At 43.9% G+C, this 24,064-nt stretch overlaps 1 protein-coding gene across 1 annotated transcript in view; it reads right to left on the bottom strand.

Annotated features, from left to right (window-relative positions):
- Positions 1–6,537: 6,537 nt before the first annotated feature.
- Positions 6,538–24,064, bottom strand: part of tmem132e (transmembrane protein 132E) — a 100,576-nt gene continuing 83,049 nt past the window's right edge. The window contains exons 9-10 of the mRNA XM_053442420.1: positions 12,911–13,105; positions 6,538–8,251 (exon numbers count right to left, since the gene is read on the bottom strand). Coding sequence (XP_053298395.1) covers positions 7,181–8,251; positions 12,911–13,105 — 1,266 coding nt within the window. The 3' untranslated portion in view covers positions 6,538–7,180. The remainder of the gene's footprint in view (positions 8,252–12,910; positions 13,106–24,064) is intronic.

Genomic DNA, 24,064 nt, shown 5'->3' with positions numbered 1-24,064 from the left:
TGACACTGAAACCTGACATTTACTGCTGATGTTTTATAGAGTTAAAGATATTTCTGCTGTCAGGCCTCGTTGTAGCTGCTCTGGAAACATCCTGACGTGAGTTCACAGGCTCCACCACTGGCCTGTTATCCACGGGAATGAAATAAAAATAAAAAAACATTACCAAACGTAAAAAATGTGATGTGCTTCTTCTTGGCTTTCAGCAGTTTGAGGCTGAAATGTATTTGTTAAAATAAAACATGTTAAACTCATTTAGTTTATATAGTATAGATGTACAGATTCATATTTACCTCCTCCTGGAAAGAACTCATTAACTTTTTATAGTGACCGAGACGTTTCACACGAGCGTATTTATAAATGCATGAGCCACAACACAACCGCACAAGCCACAACACAACTACTAAAGCCACACAACGGAACCACAACCGAAATGGAAGCGAGTCCTCATGGATGTTTATAATGAAACAAGCTGAGTCACTTACTGTGGTCAAGTGAGTCGCCGCTTACAATTCAAAGCTTTTCCATTTGAGTGTTGTGGCTTTTGTCCTGTAGCTTTTTCTATTTACTAAACTTTTCTTTTAACCTATATAACACGCTATAGGAAAGGGAAACTTAAAAAGCATCAGACGTCTCCTTTAAATGAGCTGCAATTAAAGGTTCAGCGTGTAGGATTTAGTGACATCTAGTGGTGAAGTGTCATATTGCAGGTGAACACCCCTCACCTCACCCTCGCCTTCAAAACACGAAAGAGAAACTGTGGAAAACCTTTAAATGTAAGTCGGGGACATGAAGTACGATGTGTCTGTCTCATGTCCTGAATCACGCGTCCTCTCTTCTCCTGCAGTGTGTCTCCTCCCCAGCGGTTGGAACTGAGTACTGGTTTTTGTCGGAGCCCCACTGCTATGATGACCCGGTATTACCGGTTGGTCCAGGTGTAAAACGGCTGCCGTGCCCACAGATTGATTCCCTGTGACTCAGCCCTGCACTTCGCTGACGTGACGCGTCACAGGAATAATGTGTCGATCCAGAGACGTCCTGTTATCACAGCTGCAGTCGACCTGTGAGTTAAACGGATCAGAAGTGTGAAACGACTAAAGATGTTTGACTTCTGCTCCGAGTTTACTGTATTTATAATATTTAAAATTGTCAGAAATTAAATTGCCAGGTAGCTGTACTGTTTCCTCTTGTAAAATGACAATAAAGGTCTTTTATTCTATTCTGTTCTATTCATTTCTTCTGAGTGCAGCATCAGTAAAAGGTGAAAAATCCAATACTATTAGTGTGAAGCAGCAGCTCCTGCAAGTTTGAATGTGCTTTCTATGAAAAGTGTTTCTGAAATTTGAAACATTTGGAGAATTTTGATGTTATTTCTGGAGTATTTTCAGATTTCATGAAGCGTCTCGGTGGATTAACGAGTCTTCACCGTGACCTTAACCCCCTGTGCAGTGTGTGCACACAGGATGTGGTCACAGGACTCTATAGAGAACACTTGGGACTCTTTTTTTATCCATATATATATATTTTTTTTTTATGTGTCACATGTGATTACAGAGGCAGCGGTTTACTGCAGCACTATACTGTCCTGGACTGTATGGAGCAGCGATGCTGACAGGAGCTGCACAGCTCAGACCCCCCCCCCCCCCCCGGCACTTCGGCTCAAACACACACACACAGATAAATCTTGGCAGCTCCTGGCAGCCTGTGGTGTGTTCTGTGTGAAGATGTGTTTGCTTTTCGTTAGGGGATTTCTTTTTATTCTTATTATATTCCTGGAGACAATATGTACAGATGCAGATGATAGAGTGACATGGAGAAGAAGTTATTAAAGCTCGTCAGGTTCTTTTTGAATCTGGCTCATATATATAACTGCTGCCATTTGAAGATACTGAATTTGAACCTTTACAAAGACATAATCTGTGGATCAGTTTGATGACATGAGGAAAACATTTTTATATTCATCTATCGTTTGATTTTAATACTCAGATCTCCTTCGAATTGAAAATATAAATGTGTTATTATTTCTTCAAGGTCAGGGGAGAAGCATCTCTCTCATCTGCTGTATTTATATTTTTGTATATTGTGTATTTTTTTGTACTTTCCCCAGGTTTTAAAGCTGCTGCTGTAAAAAGTAAAAATCTCTATCGTTGGATCAATAAAGTTTATCTCGTCTTTTCTGTGGAGTCTGATCAACAGAAGAAGAAGTTTATGACTTCCAGATTAGATAATAATGTGCCTTTTTATACACAACCATAAATATGAAAATCCATCTTAACTATAACATACATTTTTTATTCATTTCGAATTGACTGCTGGTCTGGGCCACGGGCGACCGGCTGTCAGCCTCTCTCTCCTCAGTCCCGTGGACGTGCTCGTTCTCTCCTAATGACCTCGGAGCCTCCTCGGAGTTCTCCAGACTTTGAACTCACAGAGTCAACACGCGCCTGACTTCAAATGAAAACCTGTGAGTGTGGATCCTGTGAACAGGAGCAGCTGAAGGAGCAGAGCTGGTGGTGTTCACGTCTGTGCAGGATCCTCACGCTCCTGCAGCGAAGCCTTCAGACTCTCCACAGCGAGGGGGGGAGCAGCAGTGACCCGTGGACTTCAAACACTGGTAGGACTCATGCCAGGATCTGATCGACCCCCGCCAGGGACACATGCATGGATGAAGGTGTTACACGTGAACTATATACTGTACAGTTAGAAATAAACCACAGTAGCTCTCTGCTGCTGCATGCTGTCGTCAACCAGAGCCCTTTATTCCACGTGTGTCTGTTCAGCAGCTGCGTTTTAACACTGAAGCATCGCAGCTGGTCCCAGATCAAAGGTTTCTTCAAATGAAGCTGGTAAACGTTTCCTTTCATCCTCCAAGAAACCACAGCTTTAATGTAACAAACAGTTTCTTTCCCGAGGAGAAGACGAGACACCTGATGCTCGAGTGCAGCTTTAACTCAAATTAGCAGCCGACGCTTCTCGTGTTAAAAAAACCAAGAGGCGGTGAAACTTCTAGTTGCCAAGCAACAGGAATAAGAGCAGGACAAGTGGGCGGCGCTGATCACGTTAAACCTCTGTGGACACGTCTGTCTCATCCACTGTCCTCAGATCAGCCTTCACGGTTCAGCCATGAAGACCAGCTCCGCCTCACAGGGACGGGGGTTTACACAGATCAGACTCCAGACTCATTGGAGATCACCATGACCTCTGACCTTTGACCAAACAGATCTAATCAGTTATGTGTAAGTGGACGTTTTTGCTAAATTGTGCAAAAGGATTCTCTCGAGATTCACAGGAGGTTTAAAGTAGCAGGGACTTCTGACTCTGGCCCCTGGCTGCTTCTGAGGCATTAACAGGTTTGTTGTGAAAGTTAAAACAATGTTTAATAAGATATAAAGTGATATAAAGTGCAGAAGAATGATCATCACCTCCACACAGTGAATAAATCAAACATGTTTCCATCAGTTCCCTGGTGAAGCATTAAGTGGCCGATGAGCCAGATCCTTCAAGGTCAGAGGCTGATCCCTGAATACGTCTCTGCTCACACACACATCACGACAAAGTGTGATAAATACACAAAGTACACATTCTGCTTTGGTCCAGTAAATGAAGTAAAGGGACAAATCACTTGTGTATTGCATTTTCTTTAGTACTTTACATTTAACAGGAAAATACAAGGGTTTGTTTTCAAGAGAATACATGAAATTTAACGGTGCTCTGTACATTAACATAGTATAGTCAGTGTGGTGGTAACTCGGCACAGCCAACTGGGTCGTGCAGGTCGTGCACAGTTTCCACAGGGAGAGCAGGAAAATACAATTCAAGATCTTCTATTACATGTTGTTAAGAAGACTAAAGTTTCTATTAGCAGCTTAAAGACAATTTAAAAAAAGAACCAATATATGCAGCGTTACTGAAACAGCGTTACCAAAAAAAATGAAAGAACCCACAGACGAATGCGAAGTAAGATGTGTAAATGATCTATAAACCAGAGTTCTTCTGTTTGTATAATATTATGTGCAACATATTTACATTTTGTGTGAGTAAATTTGTGGGAAAAACTGGAAAAATTGTAAAAAAAACTAAAAACGGTTGAAGGAAGCTGCTATTAGACACTTGATCCGTTCCACCGACGCCACCAGAGTGAGGCTGACAACACGAAGACACAAAAACAAGCCAGTTGAAGTTAAGGAGCCTACATTCATCCTGAGACACGTGAACAGTGAAAGTGTTAGAGCGCTCCCAGCTCCTCTCAGTTCTCATGGCAGATCGAGGTCGAGGCTGAAGGACGGGGCTTGGACTCGCTCAAAAAATAATGTCTCATCCTCTTTCCCTTTTTCAAAAGATGTTAAACACGGACTGAAGATTATTCTACAGCTCGTTGTTCATTTTCAAACACGAGGAACAGAAAGAGGTCATGCAGAAGAAATCAAAACCTTCAAGTCCCAATCCAGGATTCATCGATATATCAAATGTGGGTAAATATATATATATTAATGTAGAATATTGAGAGGTGAGGTTCACAGATGGAAAAGAATCTTAAAGCCTCTTGTGGAAAAGTAAAAACCTGTTTTGCTCCTGTTTTTACACCGAAGCTGTAAAGACACAATTTCCGTCTTTAAATCACGTTTAACAATTGTTTTGAGCTGTTGCATGAAATCAGCCAACGAATAAGGAGCTCGTGAAACTGAATAGAAAACATGAGGCTGGTGTTTCTGTTCTAACAGCCCCTCCACAGGGAGGACGGCTCTGGATCGGGACTTTAATGAGGCTGCAGGGCCTGAGGAGCAGGTAGGATGGAAAAACCAAAATGAACAAGAGCTCAGCGCTCGTCCTCACCACAGAGGGAACAGGTGACATTAGTTTCCTCAGCATAAATCTGCCAGTCAAGTCGGTTAGCACGAAATAAGAAGAAGAAGAATCCAAGCCCCCTTGGAAGCAGCGGAGGAGAGAATTAAAGGAAAAGTGACATGAAAACTAATTCTCCGTCTCGTGGCTGCTTCATTAGTCCTGAGACAGAACTCGTTTCCTTGTGAGATCTGAAGCGGAGGAACATCAACCTTCAAACGTCGTCTCCACTCGTCCACACTCGTGATGAAGAGTCACTGAAAACTGCAAATTAAATACACAAACTCTTCCTCTTCGGCTGCTTCTGCTCCTGAAATCTTTCCCCTCTGCTCTGGTGTCGTGTTGTCACTCAACCTTCAGAGTCGGTTTGACGGATTTGTCTCTGAACGCATCAACGCATGTTAGAAAATAATATCTAAAATCAATGTGAGGAGACTAATCTGTGAAGTACTGACCTGTGTTTGTGTATCTGTTTTGTGTTTGGGGTATTTTTGAATAAGAACAAGCACGACCCCCCCCCCCCTTTCCTGTACGACTGTGACGATATAAAAATAGAACATCAGTGATTCTCCTGTTTCAACACCTAAGACAACTCGCTAGCTAGCTACGCCTCCGTACGGCTCCGTGCATCGTCAGAATTTGCAGAACTTCTTGCTTAAACCTCGTAAGAGTGATGAGATGATAAAGAAGAGGTGGACGTGTTAACACTGGGGAACTTTCAGATAATCTGCTCCTACTGGTGAATGTGGCCGAACCCGTGTTTGATTCCTCCAGTGAGAGGAAGCTGCCTCGTGTGGTTTGTTTCAGCAAAAACGGAAAAATGAATAACTTGCCCAAACCTGCAGAAACTAAATTTTCCTATTTTCTTTACACAGATTTGAACTCAACATCGCAATTAGCAAAAAGAAAACCTCCACTGGTGTTCTCACCCACTCTGAATTGCCAATGAAGCCAATCAGCATCCTGATCTCACGTATCAAACATAACAGGGATTACAGACGTGACACAGTGGGTCTGGAACACATCATGACAACAAGGGATGACCACGATTTAAAGGATGGAGCTAAATCAATAATCTATTCAGTAATCTTCTCTGTGGGCGGAGGATCTTGTCTTTAAGGGAACGGGAACAAATCAGAAGTTTCTCATTCTCCCAGAGGCCGGAGCTCCAGCCTGAATTTAAAGGAAGTGGGAAACAAATCATGAGATTCGACCGGTCACAGTTCTGGTGCATAGCAAAATTCCCCTCGCTCGACAATCGGCAAAAACCTTCAACTCACGACAAGACTTTAAAAGTTTCAACACATCCGCCCCCGGCCGCCCACTTCCCTCAGTCGGAGTGAGTGACGTGTTAAATGTTGATACGATATATACACATACTAGAGAGAGAGAGGGATGTCTGCATGTGGGCCGGGCGTGGCATGCGTGTGATGCATGGTCACACACTGACTTCTGCAGCGTGTGTGTGTGTGTATGGATGATTATAGAACTACAATTACAAACATTTACAAATTTTGGAAAAACAAGTAGCTGATTGTGCCTTCGAGGTTCCCCGGCCATGCAAAGACTGTGAGAGGTCCTCACAGCACACGAGCTCTTCTTCTTCTACTGTCACCTCATGCTGGAGATCAGCTGCAGAGATTCTACACGGCTGGGGGGGGGGGGGGGGGGGGCTGTGAGCTGTTTCTGATAAGGCATTAGATTTCGATGGGGGACCAGGAGGACTAGATGTCGGGCACCGTTTTGAGACGACCTATGAAATGTAGAAAAATCTAAAGAATGACCATGAGTACGAACCAGGAGTGAGCTGCACCGAGAACAACAACCAAACAAGTTTTGCCGTCAAGAGAACAAGTTTTTCCTACTTTGGCAAAAAAACAAAAATGATTTTTTTTTTAATCTTTTTTTAAACTTTCACGAGAGTCTTTGACAGTTTCCTGTTCCTCGAAGGCCTCTGAGTTTGGCGTCGGTACAGTTTCTGCTCAGACTAAAACCTCCACGTCTCCCAAACTGATCCCGGAGCAGCTCTCACGTCCGGCCACGGCTCGGCTTCCCCCAGTGAAACACATATTTCCCGTTAGCCACAATTCTACAGATGTCTCTCGTGATGGAGATCCTGTGGTTTCAAGTCTTTGGCTTCGTCCTCGTCCTCCTCCGTCCTCTCCGGTGTGAGCGTGTATGAGATCACAGCACTGTGCAAACTAAATGGAACAGACCGGAACCGAAACAACAATTGGCCTTTTTAGTTTGTGAAAAATTACCTTTCACGTAGGTGAAAAAGAGAAAAATAGAAAGTAAGGTTTCTGTAGAAAGCCGGGAGCGGTGCCTCACACCGCGTCTCTCAGGCGATCTCCTTTATTCTGCGCATGTAGTCGTGCAGTTCCTCTGGGTCTTGAAAGCCCATATCTTGGCAGACCCACTGAATGTCCTCCTCGTCCGCGATGGGGATGGAGTTGTAGGGCAGCTCCTCCGTGGGCAGGGTGGTGAAGGTGGTGAACTTCACCCTCTTGCGCTTGGAGGTGGGGGAGCTGGCGTCCTCGCTGTTCTCCTTCGTGGAGCCGCCGGAGCTGCCGTCGCCTCGCCCGTGCACCTGGCTCTGGACGCTGGTCTGGGAGCTGCCGCTGCTGTGGTGGTCCCCGTGACAGCAAGTCTGTACGCCCTCCAGAGGGTTACTGGGACTCTCTATCTGCTGTGGGGAGAGCTCGCACTGGGCCCTCAGGGGTTGGCCGTTTCCCAGGAACACCCAGTGGTGGGAGTGGTCCATGTTGGCCTGACCCTCTGGTGGGATCCGCTTGTGTCGGTATTTCAGCACAAAGACGATGCAGTTGATGAGGAAGACCAAGATGGCCAGGCAGAAGACTCCCAGTAACGCGTACATGCCGATCTCGAGGTCGGTCATGTTGCGCGGTGAATGCACGAAGTCGTCTTCCTCCTCTTCGTCGCTCTCGGTCGGTTGCTCCTCGTTGCTGATCGTGGGGAAGTTGGTGTAATCGATGGGAACGCTGGCAGGCTGCTCATTGGACGTCTCGTAAACCCTCCCGTTGATGCTGGGATCGATGATGGTGCGTCTGGTGACGGGCACCAGCTCCATCTCGCCCTCTGTGGTCACCTCTTCCTCGGAGTCTTCCTCCGGGCCGAACCGGACCTTGGCGTACACTCCGGCGGAGGCGATGATGCTCTTGCGCTTGGTCTTCTGACACGCCTCGCCGATGGTCATCTCCACGCGAACCAGCTCTCCGGACCCCTCGCCCTCCGCCACCACCACGGGCCAGCGCTGCTGAGGCTCCTGGGACACGGACACCACCTTGTCGTCCAGCGTGGAGGCGTTGAGGGTGTAGTCTTTGGGATCGAAGTAGGTCAGGGTGGCGGCTGTGTTGTCGCTGAAAAGCATCCAGATCGAGAAACTGGCTTCCTATTGGACAAGAAGAGAGCAGCAGAACATGGAGGGTTAGCTTCTCTACAGTCATTTTACTTTCATACCAGAAACTAAATGTTTGGTTTGAGTTGAATAAATGTTTTTGTCACAACAGAAATTCAATTAGTCAACAGGAACGATCTCCTCTTGTTAGTTTAATCAGCTTTTCATTTTCTTTAACATTTTATGATAAGGTGCCACTTGTTTTTAAATGTTCAGTGTCATATGTTTGTGTATTTTTAGTTCCGTTGTGTAATTATATGTTTGTCTATTTAAGGGAATGGACATCTTGGGTTGTCAGACACATTTCAGAAGTCTAATCTTATCTAAATTGTAGTTTTCCTCTCGCACATCCTACGTTTCACAATTTCTGAAACACAACGTTCCATTAATATAAGTAATTCACCGAAACACAAATCTGTGGCTCTGCCTTTTGTTTATATTTCTCTAAAGGACACTTCATCGCTCCAGGTCCGATTCTTTCTGAGCTCGACCTCAACCTGCGTCTGATGTGCACCACAGAAGAAGAAACACTGTAGGGGACGGGGTGCAGGGACAGTCTGCGTTGTCCTGAAGACTGAGACACGGACAGATGTGGGACAAGCTGCAGCACCAGCTCCCGATGATGCTGTTTCCTCCGTCTCTTCTTTGTTTGTTTGTTTGTGTTCAGTCTTCTCACTTTGTGTTTTCTATCACTCTTCCCTGTGTCTCTGCCTCCCCCCCCCCTGCAGAGACGCCGGATGAGATGCATGCTGGGTATTTGACAACACTGATCTTCCGCACAGTAAACCCATCGACCGTCTGATCAACGCAGCGTTTGAGAGTCGCCTTTTGTTTACAGCTCGTTTCAACCCACAATTAGCCGAGCTGACAAAGAGGGAGAACGTGAGGTTTCTCAAACGGAGTGCGACGGGTTCGGGCCGGTGTTTGATTCCCGTACGAGAGGCAGGTGGCCGCCGCGCCGTCTCATGGGACAACCCAGTCCAGACTGGGAGAGGACGTGTTTGGTGTAATGGTATTCCACCAGGAGCCTGTCCCCTCTCATCTCAGGACGACAGAATGAAGACAGCCTTTGATTCTGGATCAATTGAATAATACATCGAACGACTCTGCTACGGAAAAGGTTCTGATAGAGGGGAGAGGATAGAGGGGAGAGGATAGAGGGGAGAGGATAGAGGGGAGAGGATAGAGGGGAGAGGATAGAGGGGAGAGGATAGAAGGGAGAGGATAGAGGGGAGAGGATAGAGGGGAGAGGATAGAGGAGAGAGGATAGAGGGGAGAGGATAGAGGATAGAGGGGAGAGGAAAGAGGGGAGAGGAAAGAAGGGAGAGGATAGAGGGGAGAGGATAGAGGGGAGAGGATAGAGGGGAGAGGATAGAGGGGAGAGGATAGAAGGGAGAGGATAGAGGGGAGAGGATAGAAGGGAGAGGATAGAGGGGAGAGGATAGAGGGGAGAGGATAGAGGGGAGAGGATAGAGGGGAGAGGAAAGAGGGGAGAGGATAGAGGATAGAGGGGAGAGGAAAGAGGGGTGAGGAAAGAGGGGAGAGGATAGAGGATAGAGGGGAGAGGAAAGAGGGGAGAGGATAGAGGGGAGAGGAAAGAGGGGAGATGATAGAGGGGAGAGGATAGAGGGGAGAGGAAAGAGGGGAGAGGATAGAGGGGAGAGGAAAGAGGGGAGAGGATAGAGGGAAGAGGATAGAGGGGAGAGGAAATGTTCAACACAACTGGCACCAGCTGCTCCGTGCAGATCTGCTGCAGGGACGTAGGAGGTGATGTGTTCAGTGTCGGATAAAGTGTTGTTATAAAAAAAGGCGGGTGGCACTATTCAGCCATTAATGATCAAGACTCTGGCATCGAGGCATATCCTAGTTTGTCCTACTTTCATGAAAACATACGAGCTCTCTAACTTATTCCTTGTGTACTCACTTTCCCGATCTTTCATAAAGTCGTTACCGTTCATGCAGACGGTCGGACCTCGAGGTTTCATTTGAAGATGTGAAATACAGTTCTATCTCTCTCACCCTAGAACTTCTCTTTAATGTTTGAGTCTGTGTACCTGTCTGTTCCAATCTACCGCTACAGATCGAAATGGATTCACTGCAGAGAGAGTGAAACAAAATTCGTGGATCTGACAATTTATACAGATCCGCACCGAAACTGAATGGGTTCACGTCGTGATGATCCATCCGGTGCCTTTTTGTCTAATCCTGCTAACTAACAGACAAACAGAAACTTAATCCTCTTAATCCTCTCTGATTGCTTCAACCAAACTCAGAGTTTTTAAAAAAAACACGAAACCTCTTTGAAAAACACACAACAGCCTCACAGTCGACAATCAAACATTTCCTTCTGTACAAAAGATGCAGTTTCCTCCACAATATTCATAAAAATCAAGTATTTTACTGATGAAACTTTTACTAAAGAACTTAAGATGCTGTTTTTGGATGAATCTTCCTCTGATTTGTATTTTTATGGCTCCAGAGAATAAACGTATGTGTGAGTGTTAAATTAACAGCTTGAATTATAAAATAAACATCTGTGGAAAACACTCCCCTGAAAAAATCTTGCATCTGCATCAATTTGAAAACCAATAATATCTCATTAAGCTTCTCATTTAAAAAGCAGCGGTGTGATGGTTTATGAGGAAACCTTCAAATGAGTGGAAGCTCTCGGTTCTGAAAGGAACTCTGTCAGGTGGAAAAGAGAACAATGCAGAGGGACCTTGATTTTCCAACAATCCCCATCCATACTTTATGTGTTTCATTCATTCCGAGAGTAATAGAGGACGCTGAGAAAGTTCTCCTGTGAAACAGAATCAAATGGCTTGAAATAGCTGCGCTGCTCCTCTGAGAGCTTTGCCGGCAGAGGAATTGGCTGCGTTTTATGGGCCGGCCTTGGAGAGCACTTAGGACAATACATTACAATAATTAAATTTCAAGGTAGCCAAGAAGCGGAAAGCAAGAAAAATTGGAATTTAATGCTCGCGTCTCCCTCACTGATGCCTGATGTGGTTGTCGTTGCATTTTTAGCGAATCGCGGGCCAATGAAAGGGCAAAGCAGAGGCTCACACACACAGACACACACAGACACACACACACACAGACACACACAGACACACACACACGTATAGGAGGAAGCAGATCTGCCATTAATTCTTTAAAGTGAATGGCCCGAGATCCTTTTTCCTTTGTGAGGAGACGGAGGCAAAGAGGAAGCACAGATTTCTGATATTTCCGATTGTCATATGTTTCAATCCATTCTGGTAATTATTCAATAAAAGGAAAATATGAATGAGGAATTGTTAAAAATGTTGAAGTTGTATTAAAACAGCTCGGATGACAGTGAGGTTTCACTTCATCCCGAGTCCTCGCTGAAGGATTTAGCTCAGAAATGATTTTATGACCGAGGAGTAACAGAGACGGAGCCGCTGGAGGGATTTGAAAATAATCGTTGTTTTTACTTCTCTGGAGACAGAAATAAGGAAAATACTCAAGTGGTGAAAAGGAATAAGACGTCTCTCAGCAATGATGCAACAGAGCTGCTGCACATACTGGAGGGAAAAGTGTGTTTCTGGACGTTATTATGAGAAAATTAACTTTCATAATTTGAAGACTTGATTCACTGTGTTTTCGGCCAAAACAACAATTATTAACAAGAGGAGCCACAAACTGAAACGTTTAAGCTCTTCTGTAATTATTATGAACTTCATCCGTATAAATAAAATATATTTTCAACACTGTGTTGTTCATTTTTCAGAATAAAATGAACTTTATATTTCAGGCAGCGTTCTGGGAATTTTTCCAGGAAGCAAATGACTCATATGCAAAGTTTTCACCTCCGCAAAATAAGAAGTTTGTGTTTTCATCGACTCGTTTGTAGGTTTGTTTGTGAATTGCAGGATTATGCAAAAACGATTTTGCCATGAAATTTTGAGGGTGGGAAATAAGCGAAGGATGAACCCTTTACATTTTGGAGCAGATCCAGGAACTGTCTTTACTTTTATTTAAAGTGTCTGCATGGGGCGTTGGATCTGCCCAATCTGAACCTTGCAGTTGACCACAATGAATCGACCTCTATTAATTCCATGGAGACTTTATCTGACCTCTGCAAGCCAAACTCCAACATCAACCAGAAACTAAGGTCTCACCCTTTCCTGAAAATCGAGTTTGTATAAAACTTCAACCTCAGCAACATGTTGTTAATTTAAGGGAAAGATTTGAGTCTTTTTTATAAAAGAACAAGTTCAAAGTGACATCAGACAGTTTCTGGAGAAAAACTAAATCCTCAACCTCTCCTGAACCCGGACGGAGACAGAGGCCGGACTGCAGATTCAAACCTCGACCTCCTGAACCTCCTGGAGATTCTGCTGCAGAGATTCATCCACTCAGTGAAATGTTGTGTCCTCTCTGAACGTTTGTCAGACGCAGATTAAGTTTCCTGCAAAAAACATATTTGCTGCAGCGGTTTAGTCGAATGCAGAAATGTGATTTATAGGAGGAGGCCGGGTTTGTGTGAGGACAAACTGTTTTCTCCCCAGATTGGATCCGAGCACCAGTAATGTGACTGTGACAAGACATTTCATATTAATATAATGTAGTGTAATATTCCCTGTGTTTCTTGCTGGTAATCTTTTCGTGTGGTGAACGGTTCTGTACCTGTTTGGGAGCGGTGAGCGTCTGGACGCCGGTCGCCTTTGCCACCATGGTGTGGCTGTTTCCGGGGCTGGGCTGCAGGGACAGGGTCAGGCCCGAGACGGCGTGGACCCGCATCTCGGTGATGGACACCTTGTCATCGGTGACGGAGAACGCAGACTCTCCCAGCACCGCGTCCACCGCCAGCGGAGACTCCACCTGCAGGGGAGAACAGACCTGTCATTGTTTCTCCTCGTGACAGAGGGGGGGGGGGGGGGGGGGGGGGGGACAGCGTGGGTGTCCGGGACAGACGAGAGCTTTATTGTCTTCTCTGAAGCTCATAAAGAGCGTGACAAGCCAATTTTGGATTAAAGTGCTTCGAGCTGATGTTTGCTCCAGTCCGTCTAGAATCCATGTGTCAAAGCCTCCGTGTCCATCATCGGGGAAAACAAACAAACAAACATAAAAACAACAACAACAACAACACACCCGGTGGAGATCGAATCAATCTGCAAACGCACAACTAAAAAAAAAGAAGAGTGCAATCGAGAGCCGTCACCTCCTTTTCAAAGTGACAGTTTGCAGAAACACTCGTCCCCCCCCCCGGCTGTTCTCCCCTTCTCCAGTAACACCAGGCTATTCTGTTCTTCTTCCTTTTTGACAGGAATCTGCAACCGGTACTTTAAGCACTTTTAAAACATTTCACTTTGCAAGAGCGACTAGAGGTCGAGAGGGACTCGAACAACGTGGAGGGGCGATTCAAGCCAAGCTGGGGCCTGGTCCTCAGACGGGGGGGTGGGGGGGGGGGGGGATCTTTCCCTCCGTCTTCTCGAGGATTTGTACGACTGCAGCTGGCATCACAAAGTGGGCAGCTCCATTTAATCCCCATCATTCAGTGTGAGATTGTGAAACAACCCCAAACTCGTAGTTCCTCCACAAGAAAACAGGTTTTATAAATGAATACATGAATAATCAGAAGACTCTGAGCAGACGTCTCACTCCACTGAGGTCGATCACATCATTTACCCGGTGGTTCTTCACCTGGAGGAAGCCAGGGAAGAAGCCGACTGTGCTTTCGATGCTTTTCTTACATAATTGTTTTGATCATTTTTTTGTTGTAATGCTCGGCTCGGAGCTCGGTGCCACACAATTTGGTGCAAAGTAATTTGTCACACGAAAAAAAAAAAAAAAAAGCTGGAGCCAAATCATCTGCGTGAACAGATGCATCTGCAGGTGTCTGCTTCCATTAATCTAGTCCCAGTGCGCTATGATCTCTGTCGCACTCGAGAGGCTCGTAAACTTCTCCTCACAAACACACACGCGCACACAATAAACACACACACACACACATAAACGCACACTTACAGCCTCTGTAGCTTGTAATTTCTTTAGAATCGAGGTTTCAAGGACAGGATGAATTCTTTTTTTATGATTAATTCCTTTATGTAACTGCACGGACCCTGAAGATATAAGTCACTTATCCAATAATTGCAAAGTCCTGGTAGAAAAAAGATGATTTTAAAATCTTGCCTACAAATAAGGCAGAAGCTCATAATGACCATTTAATATCCAACTGTTGTTTTTGTATTTTGGGCAAATATTCTGCACAAGCTGATGAGGAGCTGGAGTCACTTCACCACAGCTCCTCTATTTGTGGCCGCTCTTCCTCTTCACCTGGCGCTCGTCTTCTCTTTACACACAATCTCTCAGCTTGTGCGACTCCCCAGCCTCAGTGTGTTGACTCTGTGAGGAGCCTTGATTTATCATTTCACTGGAAAACCTGAATCAAATCCTCACAGCTATGGCGACACGTTCCACTCGTGGGCAAACAAAGAAAAAAATATAATCAAAAAAGAGGAGTTTGAGCTTCTTTTTAAAGCTTTGATCAATATGTGAGGAGCAATAAATAATCAATCCATCCGTTTATTATCTATACTGTGTATTTTAAGGGTTGTTGGGAGGCTGAGGTCAATCCCTGCTGACATTAGGCCAACAGAACCAAGCAGAACCTGGAGAACCCAGAGGAAATGAACGCAGACACGGGGAGAACATATAAACACAGTGGTAGTTGATTTTCTGCTGAAGCCTTGTCAGACTTTTCTATTACAGATGCATTGTTTGCCCGGTTTGAGTCTCAATTAAAAGTCCAGGGTCAAGTTCTAGTCCCCGTGCTGAGGTGTCATCATTGTGTTCAGGGCCTTGTCCTCAGAAAACACAACTTTTCTTATTATCGTGGACTAGTTGAAGCTTCTTTGTCTCTTGCAAAACGTATTTTTATCTCTATTCTCCACCTCCGGTTCATTTACACCTTCATCCCTCTCTTCTCTTGTCTGTGTTACAGCACAACAGCCGGGACTCGATGTCTGTGTTCTGTTGAAAAGAGGAGGAGAGAAGAAACTGCTGCTCTGCACTACAACACGTTAATGCTGCTTCCTAATGTCCCACCGCTCACAGAGGTTAATGGTTGGATACGATTAAGTGCTGCCATTAGCTGAGAGTCCTCCTGCAGCCGCCCCCCCCCCCCTCCCCCCCGCAGCACCGCGACTCCTCCGCCCTTGACATTCTGCTTTATGTGTCTCACTGTGTGAACTGTGAGGTTTGAGAAGACGACTGGATTCAAGAGATTCTGGTGATGAGGGCGTTAAGTGTTGATGCTGTAAACAAAAAACACCACAGCAGAATTTAAACGTCATGTCCTGTTTTCAAACCTAATCAACCAAATATTTAACTATAACAACAGATAGTGAAATATTCTAAAGTTACGAAAGCTCAAACTTTCAGCCGCCAGCCTCCACTTCAATTGTTTCATCTTTAACGTGTTCTGTCTTTTATGTGTTTTATCTTTTTAAGTGTTTTTAGGGCAGGTGCAATATTCCACTCACTTTTATTCTTCTTTATTATTCTGGGTCTTACACGATATGTTCTCGAGTTCTGTTTCTTGTTACACGATGTTCTGAAGCTGCTGCAGAACTTTGTCCCAAGAAGAGTTTCCCCACGAGGACAATAAAGTATATTTGATTTGATTGAATATGCTTTTGTTTGGATATCGGTCTGTCTAGTTTTATGAGGACACTCATGGACTCTCTACCTCTTTATCTCAACCCTTTAACACCACAAAAGACCAAACCTCCACTGCTTCCACAACCTTCTCCAGATGTGATCAACAGACAGTGAAATAAAGTCTCACTCCTTCTCACTCTCTGTTTAGATTTTCCTTCAAGCCAAAATAAGAAAAACAAAAAAATTGACCATAAGACGTCAAATCAAGTTTTAAGCCTTTGAAATCGTTCGGACTGGAAGAAAATCTCCTCCCAATCTAGATGTAGACTCACAACGATGGTTTGGACGTGTCTACACAACCGTATTAGGACATGTACACACACACAAACACAGACACACACACACACACACACACACACACAGCGTGCTTACTAAGCCCCAAGGCCAGATACTAAAAGGATGCATAAATAAAGTTTAAAGATTTCACGAGTTGCCTGATAAATCACTCTCCCTCTCCAGAAGCTTTTACTGCCAAGACTCAGATATTTGCATGAAGCTTGGATGTGGAGATTTGGTTTGAACTTTCTTTTCGAGCTTGTTCCATCAGACGCGCGTTAATAGAGGTGAACGTTACAGGTCCTGTTATCGATGGCGACAGCGAGGTGAAGGTCGCGTCCTGATCAAGGTCGAGTGTGAAAATGAATGAATGGTGCCGAGGTCAGAGAGAGAGCAGCTCCGCCATCGAAAACCTGCCCACGATCGATTTCCTGCTGCTTCCTGTAGCATTCGGCTGCGGCTGGTATTTACACAGGCCAATTAAAGTGTCTGAAAAAGAACACAATTAAAATCAATATCAACGGCCGAGTGCAAATGTCAGAACACAATTACAACGCATTGTGCATTGATTGTATTAAACTATAAACAATGTAATCAGGATCTCCTGCTGTTCTGAAGGTTCTATGATCTTAGTTTGAGAGTAAACTTCTGTCGTTTCACCTTCAGGTGCAGAAGAGAGAAACTTCTCAAACTCCTCCAGGCTCCACTAGTTCTGTTTAGCGATAATCCTCTTTTTGCCAAATGTACCCGAACACAACCTTTTCAATATTTAAAATGAAAAAGAAACAATTCCAAACACAACCTCTGAAATATAGAATATAAAAACATAAATACATATTCTACATCAATAAGGCACCAAGCTCTTGTTTTCTAAGAGATATATTTAAACATGGCTCTTGGCACTTCCTGCCCACCGATGACGAAATATTAAAAGAAGATTCAACTCGCAGAAACGAGACTTTGAAAGCAAATATTAGAAGTGATGCATGATTCATTACTTTGTGTTCTGAGTGTATATGATGCGTTTCTCCCGATGAGATGCTGAATCAAAAGGATGCAACTTTTTTACCTTAAATTAGCGGCTTCACAAAGAGTTTGGAATCAGTTGATATTGATTCACTGACTGTGAATATGGAGAATATTTCCTCTTTCATTCATGGATCCGACTGAGAGTCACAGCTTCAGCTGTCAGAATCAGCTCCAGTTGAAGAGTGAAGCTGAACTGAGATCAGTTCAAAAGACTATGAAGTTATTAAAAACCAGAGTTTATCTCCAATGTTCAGCAGGAAACTTTTAAAACATGACGAATTCTGAACAGAGTTCCATGGATTTACGAAAACCACTTAATCGACACGGAGGACGACATAATTATTAACGTGTTCCTGCAGAGGGCGCTGCTGCTCAGAAAAAGTTGCGACGTGTTCCTTTAAAACATTTAACGAAGGTCGAGTTCAGTCATTCTGATCTAAGGTTTTTTTTTAAGTGATATTTTAGAGTTTGGAGCTGAAAATAGTCGAGTCGCCGGATGTGACTGATGAGAGTTATGATTTCTCAAGTCAGTTGAACTTTTCAAGCTTTTTATTAATTGGCACAGATAAGTTTTGTTTCAGTGGAGATCACAGAACGATCCGTCAGCCTGAGAAACTTTGAGCAGAAGCTCAACGGAGACAAACAAGGCTCTGGGTTGATTATTTATTCTGTTGGCACTGAGGCAGTGGGGGGGGGGGGGGGGGGGCTGCTGGCACTTGAAGAGGGAAATTAAACTTCACACAATCTTTTGTCATGTTGAAACAAAAATAAAATAAAAACCCAGGAGACAGATTTTCTCCCCGACTGTCATCAATTTCTGATATTGTTGATTCATTCCATTCTGTGTGTGATTGCTGATGAAGTTTGAACAATTGGGTTTTAACTTTTCTCTCAGATTCCCTCGTTTATTTTAAGCCCAGTTGATTCTCTCACAATATCCCAGTAAAACTTCCACTGGTCGAGATGACACCAGTGAAGTCACGAAGTCATGCACTGGCAATAACATCCTTTTATTGACATTTGTAGGATGTACTTTTCAATTGAATTTCATTGTGTGACTATTTCTTTTTGTCGTTTACTTTCTCCATCAATCAGAAGTGAAGTGTTCTGCTCACGACAGCTCTCGTCACTGGGAATCTCTGTCGTTGGCAGATGTGGAAAAACATCTTCCTCTCAAACTGCTCCTCATCATCATCATCGGGACACTTTGAGCAAATCTGATCCTGCACAGCGAGAACTGCTCATTGAGACATGCAACCTTTCTTTTAAATCCCTCCAAAACAATTTATACATATTCATTTTGAATGTGACCTTTACTTTAAAGTGTTTCAAGTGTTTTTTTTAAATCAAGATCCATGAATTATTCAGTTTTTGGACTATTTTGCAACGTTAAAGAAGGTGAACAACAAATCTGGCATCTGCATTTTTGTCCAAATATGCATCAAAATCCAATGGGATGACTTTTGGCTCGTGCCGGCAGCTCCACCAACTTTTATGGAAACATGTTGAGGAGCTTCAGATGAAAGGGGTTAAAACGTCACCTCATTAGTGGAGGTAAAAAAAGTTTCCTTTCCTTCCACATCGCCGCCTCCTCTCCCGACCGTCCTGATCATTAACACATGAAGAGCCGGCACCTCTCACCCCAAAATAACCCCGGTGCGTTTTTGACCAGATCTAATCGTCCGGGCTGAGTGTTGCATCATGGCGAGTCAGAGTAACGAGATGATGAATGTGTCCCACGTCTGTCATCTGCATCATCTCAGGCGAGCAGCTGCTTCCAGCCGTGCTCCCGGTTGGATTTGTCACCGGTGCTGCCGGCGGCGGCGGTGAAGTGAAGCAGGAGAAAGTAGTTACACTTTACATGTTCTTCATCTGGAGAGCTCTTCTATCTGTCGGCTCTGTGAGGCCGAGCACGCCGTCCTGCTCCAGGGCTTCACGGGAGAAACCGCCATTTCTCTGGTGTTAACAGCAAACACCGGAAAACAACAACTGTGAGTCCGAGCGGCGGATCGACTCTGACCTGGTGCATATTGCATCAAATTACATTATCTTTCCTTAATGCACTCTCTGCCTGTCTCCTTGAAGCTGGCGTTCAATTAATCACACTCTTGCACTGAGCAACAGAGAATCAGGGGAAGATTTATCGGTGCAGGAAGTGGATTCTCCTCAGGACCTCAGAGTGTCGACTGAGGCAGAAACACACGAGTCACCGTTCAGCCTCCTTCTCACACACATCTCCAGATCCCTCACGTGGTTCAGGACCAGGCTCTCTACAGGAACCTGAATCATTAATACCAGACTTTGCATCGCAGGCTGAGCACTATTTCACCACGGATGATGATGTAAGGGTCTGCAGAGGGCGATGAAGACTTTCATTATGCTTCATCACACCAGAAGTGGCTCTTTCAGGTTAAAAGCACATGTAAAACGATGAGTAAATCACAAAGTGGAGCTCCTGCTAATTGAGATTCACATTCTAAACCCACAGTAACGTCTGAGTCTGATGACGGAGCCTGCTGGGGAATGGCACCAAACAGAATGTGACATTATATATATATAGCTATCTCGCTTTCTTTTTTTTTTTTATCCTTTTGAAATTCAAACTGCAGGGACTCGGGGAAATGGATTTTTTTTTTTCCTCAGCATGTCCCTTGAGACGAGCAGAGTGAGAAGAGGTGGAGTTGTACCTTTGTTTTTAAGAAACGTAAACACGGCTTCACTCGGATGGAAACTCCACCGGAGAGTAAATAAGAAAAGAAAGAAGACGCTGAAAAGTCAAATGAGGTTTTTGTGCAGTTGGTTGAATTCTGGTATATTTCTACATTTTGGAGAAAAATGAATAGAACATACAGTATATTTACAGTAATAATAACGGTGAAGTACGTTTGAATATCTTGATTACATAATTAACTGTTTGATTTTGTTCTACCTTATCCCTAATCTTTTATCTGTTAATTGTTTCTTCACTTGTTTTTAGAATTTCTCTTTCCTATTAAATGTTTTTGAAATAAATATAAATTAATATAAAAAACAAAGCTCCCTCAGTTGCACTCGTATGCAACATGTAACACAATCATTTAAAAACTCCAGATACAAAACCACTGGATCTTCAGAGGAGGAGCTTCGGCAAATTAAACCCTGATATGTTCTTTGATCAATTTAGTGTGTTTATCTTTTAAATTCCACAAAGCTCCAGCCTCAGTTTTGTGGAGGTTATGGTCATTTCCCATAATGCTTCCCTTCGGTAAAATCAACACTGACGAGCACCGACACGTATCCGGCCTCTTAAAGCTTGTTTGCCCCCGAAACACCAAGTGCTCCTCCTCCGGGAGTTAGAACTGATGAAACACGAGTGTAACATCTCCTGAAACGTGGTGAGAAGATGAAAACACAACCACCCCCCCCTCAGCTCTCAACTTTCACTGTCCTGTAAACTTTCAGGCAATTACACAGCGTCCCACAACACAGCAGAGTAAGTGGGTGCAGCAGCTGTGGAGTAAACCTCTGTGACCCCCCCCCCCCCCCCCCCCCCACGACTGAGTCTGAGTCTGAGTCGTGGCCGCTCCGGTAGAATGACTGTCCTGCACGTTGTGAACTTAATTGGACGGATCAAAGTGTGACGAGCCGGGGAGACGGAGGGACGACATGTGACTCATGAGACGCGTCCCTCCCGTGAGACACACAATGGGACGGAGGTTGTGATGTGTGAGTCTGTTTGTGCTCATAAGAGACATGATGGGCTCATCTCTGTATGTTCGGCTACAGACTCACATGAGACACATCCTCAATGAAGAGATATTCAGAGAGAGAGAGGTTTGATGATGTTGAATTTATAAAGTTTTTATACAGTTTGCTTATATATGTTCATATTTATATTTTTGTCTATTTGTATATATGAGAACGTTGTGTGATGCCTTTGATTGTAACTATCCTTATATCTATATATCTCTCTATCTGTCATCCATCCATCCATCCATCTATCCGTCCTTCCTTCTATCCATCCATCTATCCATCTATCTATCTATCTATCTATCCATCCATCCATCCATCTATATATCTGTCTATCTATCCATCCATCTATCTTTCTATCTATCTATCCATCTATCTATCTAGCTATCTATCCATCCATCCATCCATCTATATATCTGTCTATCTATCCATCCATCTATCTTTCTATCTATCTATCTATCTCTCTATCCGCCTATCTATCTATCTATTCATCTATATATCTGTCTATCTATCCATCTACCTATCCATCCATCCATCCATCTATCCATTTATCCATCCATCCATCCATCTGTCTATCTATCTATCTCTCTCTCTATCCTATAAGACCAGAGCCCAAACACCTGAATATTTCAACACATGGACCATTTGGATGTTTGTCGTTTGTCGGAGCCTCAAATGAACTCGGACATTTCAATGAATTTATTATCTGCTCACACGCTGAGTTGCAAAGATTACAAGTCTATTCTCTAAAAGATTATATTGACATCGGTGTGAAGTAAATCGATGAATGAATTATGTAACAGATGAGTTGTGGGTTAAAGAGTGAAGCCGAACTTAACAGGACTCAGAAGTTATTAAAGACCAGAGTTTATCTCCTTTGTTTGGAGATTTGTTAAAGCAGCAGCTCTCCTGGTTCAGGAAGCAGAGGATCATGGGTAATATCCAGCGTTCAGTTGGAGTCACTGTCAGAGCGCAATGCAGTGACAGACTGTAGAGGGCGCTGCTGCTCAGTCAAAGTTGGTTAGTGTTGCTTTACAGCTTTTGTCTGTCTGGCAAATATTTTGAGAATTATTTAACACAATAATCTTAGCTCAGTTTGCTCAGTGACAATTTTTTTTCTCTACATTAAAACGCAACTTAATTGCTCAAACTAATAGCCTAACAAAATTCACCTTGTGTAACTGCAGGGGGCGCTGTTGCTCAGTAAAAGTAGCTCAGATATACACTTAACATTTTGCTCATTATATAGTAGATAAATACCAAAGATTGAATTTCCCCCAGTGAGATGAAATATTCTATAGATGATTGTGTTTCTACTCCGCTGCAGTGATTGCATGTTTGCAGATATTAATTAAATAATCTCTGCTCCGAGAAGCGACTGTGAATTCTCTCCGACTCTGGCTTTTCACTTTGAGAGGCAGCTATTGTTCGGTAATCCTCGGGATTAAACGCCCGACTCACACCGGGCTCGGAGAGAATTCCTGGAAAGTTCACGATTTCTGCTTCGTAATCACTGAGAAATGCACAGGTTCTGGTTTTATTTCTCATAATTACCAGCTGGTTTCTTTTACAGTTTAACCTCTTAAACCCTTCTGTAATTTCTCTGTCGTGTGAAAAGAGACCTAATTTAACGTAGAGATAATTTATGCAGTGATCATCAGCCGTCCTGCTGAAAAACAAAGAAATCAAATGTCTGGAATTTTGCGCTAGGTGGACAAAAGCGGCTCCTTTTTTCTTTATTCATATTCATGAGCCGGTGGACAATTTGAATCAATCTCCCCGAGACTCAAAGACTCGTTCAGCTCCTCCGACAGACGGAGGGTTTCAGTGCGAGCGCCATTGTTGAGAAACACTCTGTTCATTGGCAGCGAATCAGCAGAACAATTTCACCGTTAATTGTGGAGTGAGCTCTGAACGGCGGCTTTCAGAACCGAGACGCTTCAGGGACGCTCACTCGGACCTTCAGGGGCCGAGGCAGGAGGGCCCGGTGGTTCTGATCTGGTCTCTGAGGGTTTCATGATGTCACGTCCTGCTGGGAACTTTGACACATGACGGAGAAAACGAGGGAGGGACATCTGCCTTCTGACCTGTGTGGAGTTTGCATGTTCTCCTTATGTTTGCTCGGGTTTGCTCCAGCTTCCTCCCACAAGTCCAGATACATGCTACACTGGGTTAACTGGAGACTCCAGACCCCCTGTGATCCTCAGAGATGAACTGGTATAGATTATAAATGGATGGATGTTGGCGACTCGGTTCTGTTGATGGTCCAAAATGAATCCTCACACCTTCAGGGATCCTCCTGACGTTTCATCTGCTGCTGCTGGTTCTCCAATGAATCATCTCAACCAGGTCCCTCAACCTAAACATTTGAATTTGATGGAAGAGCCGTTTATTTACTTTATCTGTTCACTACATTTATTACTATTCCTTGATCAGTAAATCAGTTTTGATTAATCGAACATCTCCCGTTGTTTCCACATCACAATCCGTCTTCCAAAGTTCACAAGGACTGAGATCACTTCTGACCATTTTATTTATTCATTTTATTTATTTATATATATTCGCAATTGATGCGAGTCAAGTTACGTCTGGTGCTAAATTGATGTATAATTATTCAAACCTTTCAGCAGATTACAAATGATTTATTGCTCATTTAAAATGATGAATTGTCGACTTGTGTCGTTCCTCCCTGTGTCTCCATCATCTGACACATCCATCAGGCGACCATTCTTTCTCCCGACAGCCTGAAACTTGGATAATTCACGGTGATCAAAACTCGGTTCACATAAATGACCAGTGAGGCGTCGGTAAATCACCGGGCAGGAGACATAACTTTAGCTGTTTCCTCTTTAAGGGACGCTCTTTATGTCCGGCAGCTCTTTTATTGGACATCAACAGTAGCAGAGACATCTTATAATAGACAAAGACAAAAAGGGTGAAGAGGATAAGACAGACGATGAAGAGGGACAATAATATATCAACTTTTCAGAGAAGTTTCCCAGATCATAGACCGAGCCATATTATTCCCAGAGTTCATGATAACCTTGTGCTCACCAGGGTAACTGCTGAGAGAGTTTGAAGGAG

The sequence above is a fragment of the Pleuronectes platessa genome, chromosome 15, assembly GCF_947347685.1.
Source record: "Pleuronectes platessa chromosome 15, fPlePla1.1, whole genome shotgun sequence".
NCBI classification, from domain to species: Eukaryota; Metazoa; Chordata; class Actinopteri; order Pleuronectiformes; family Pleuronectidae; genus Pleuronectes; species Pleuronectes platessa.
This window is presented reverse-complemented; position numbering and strand designations above follow the sequence as displayed.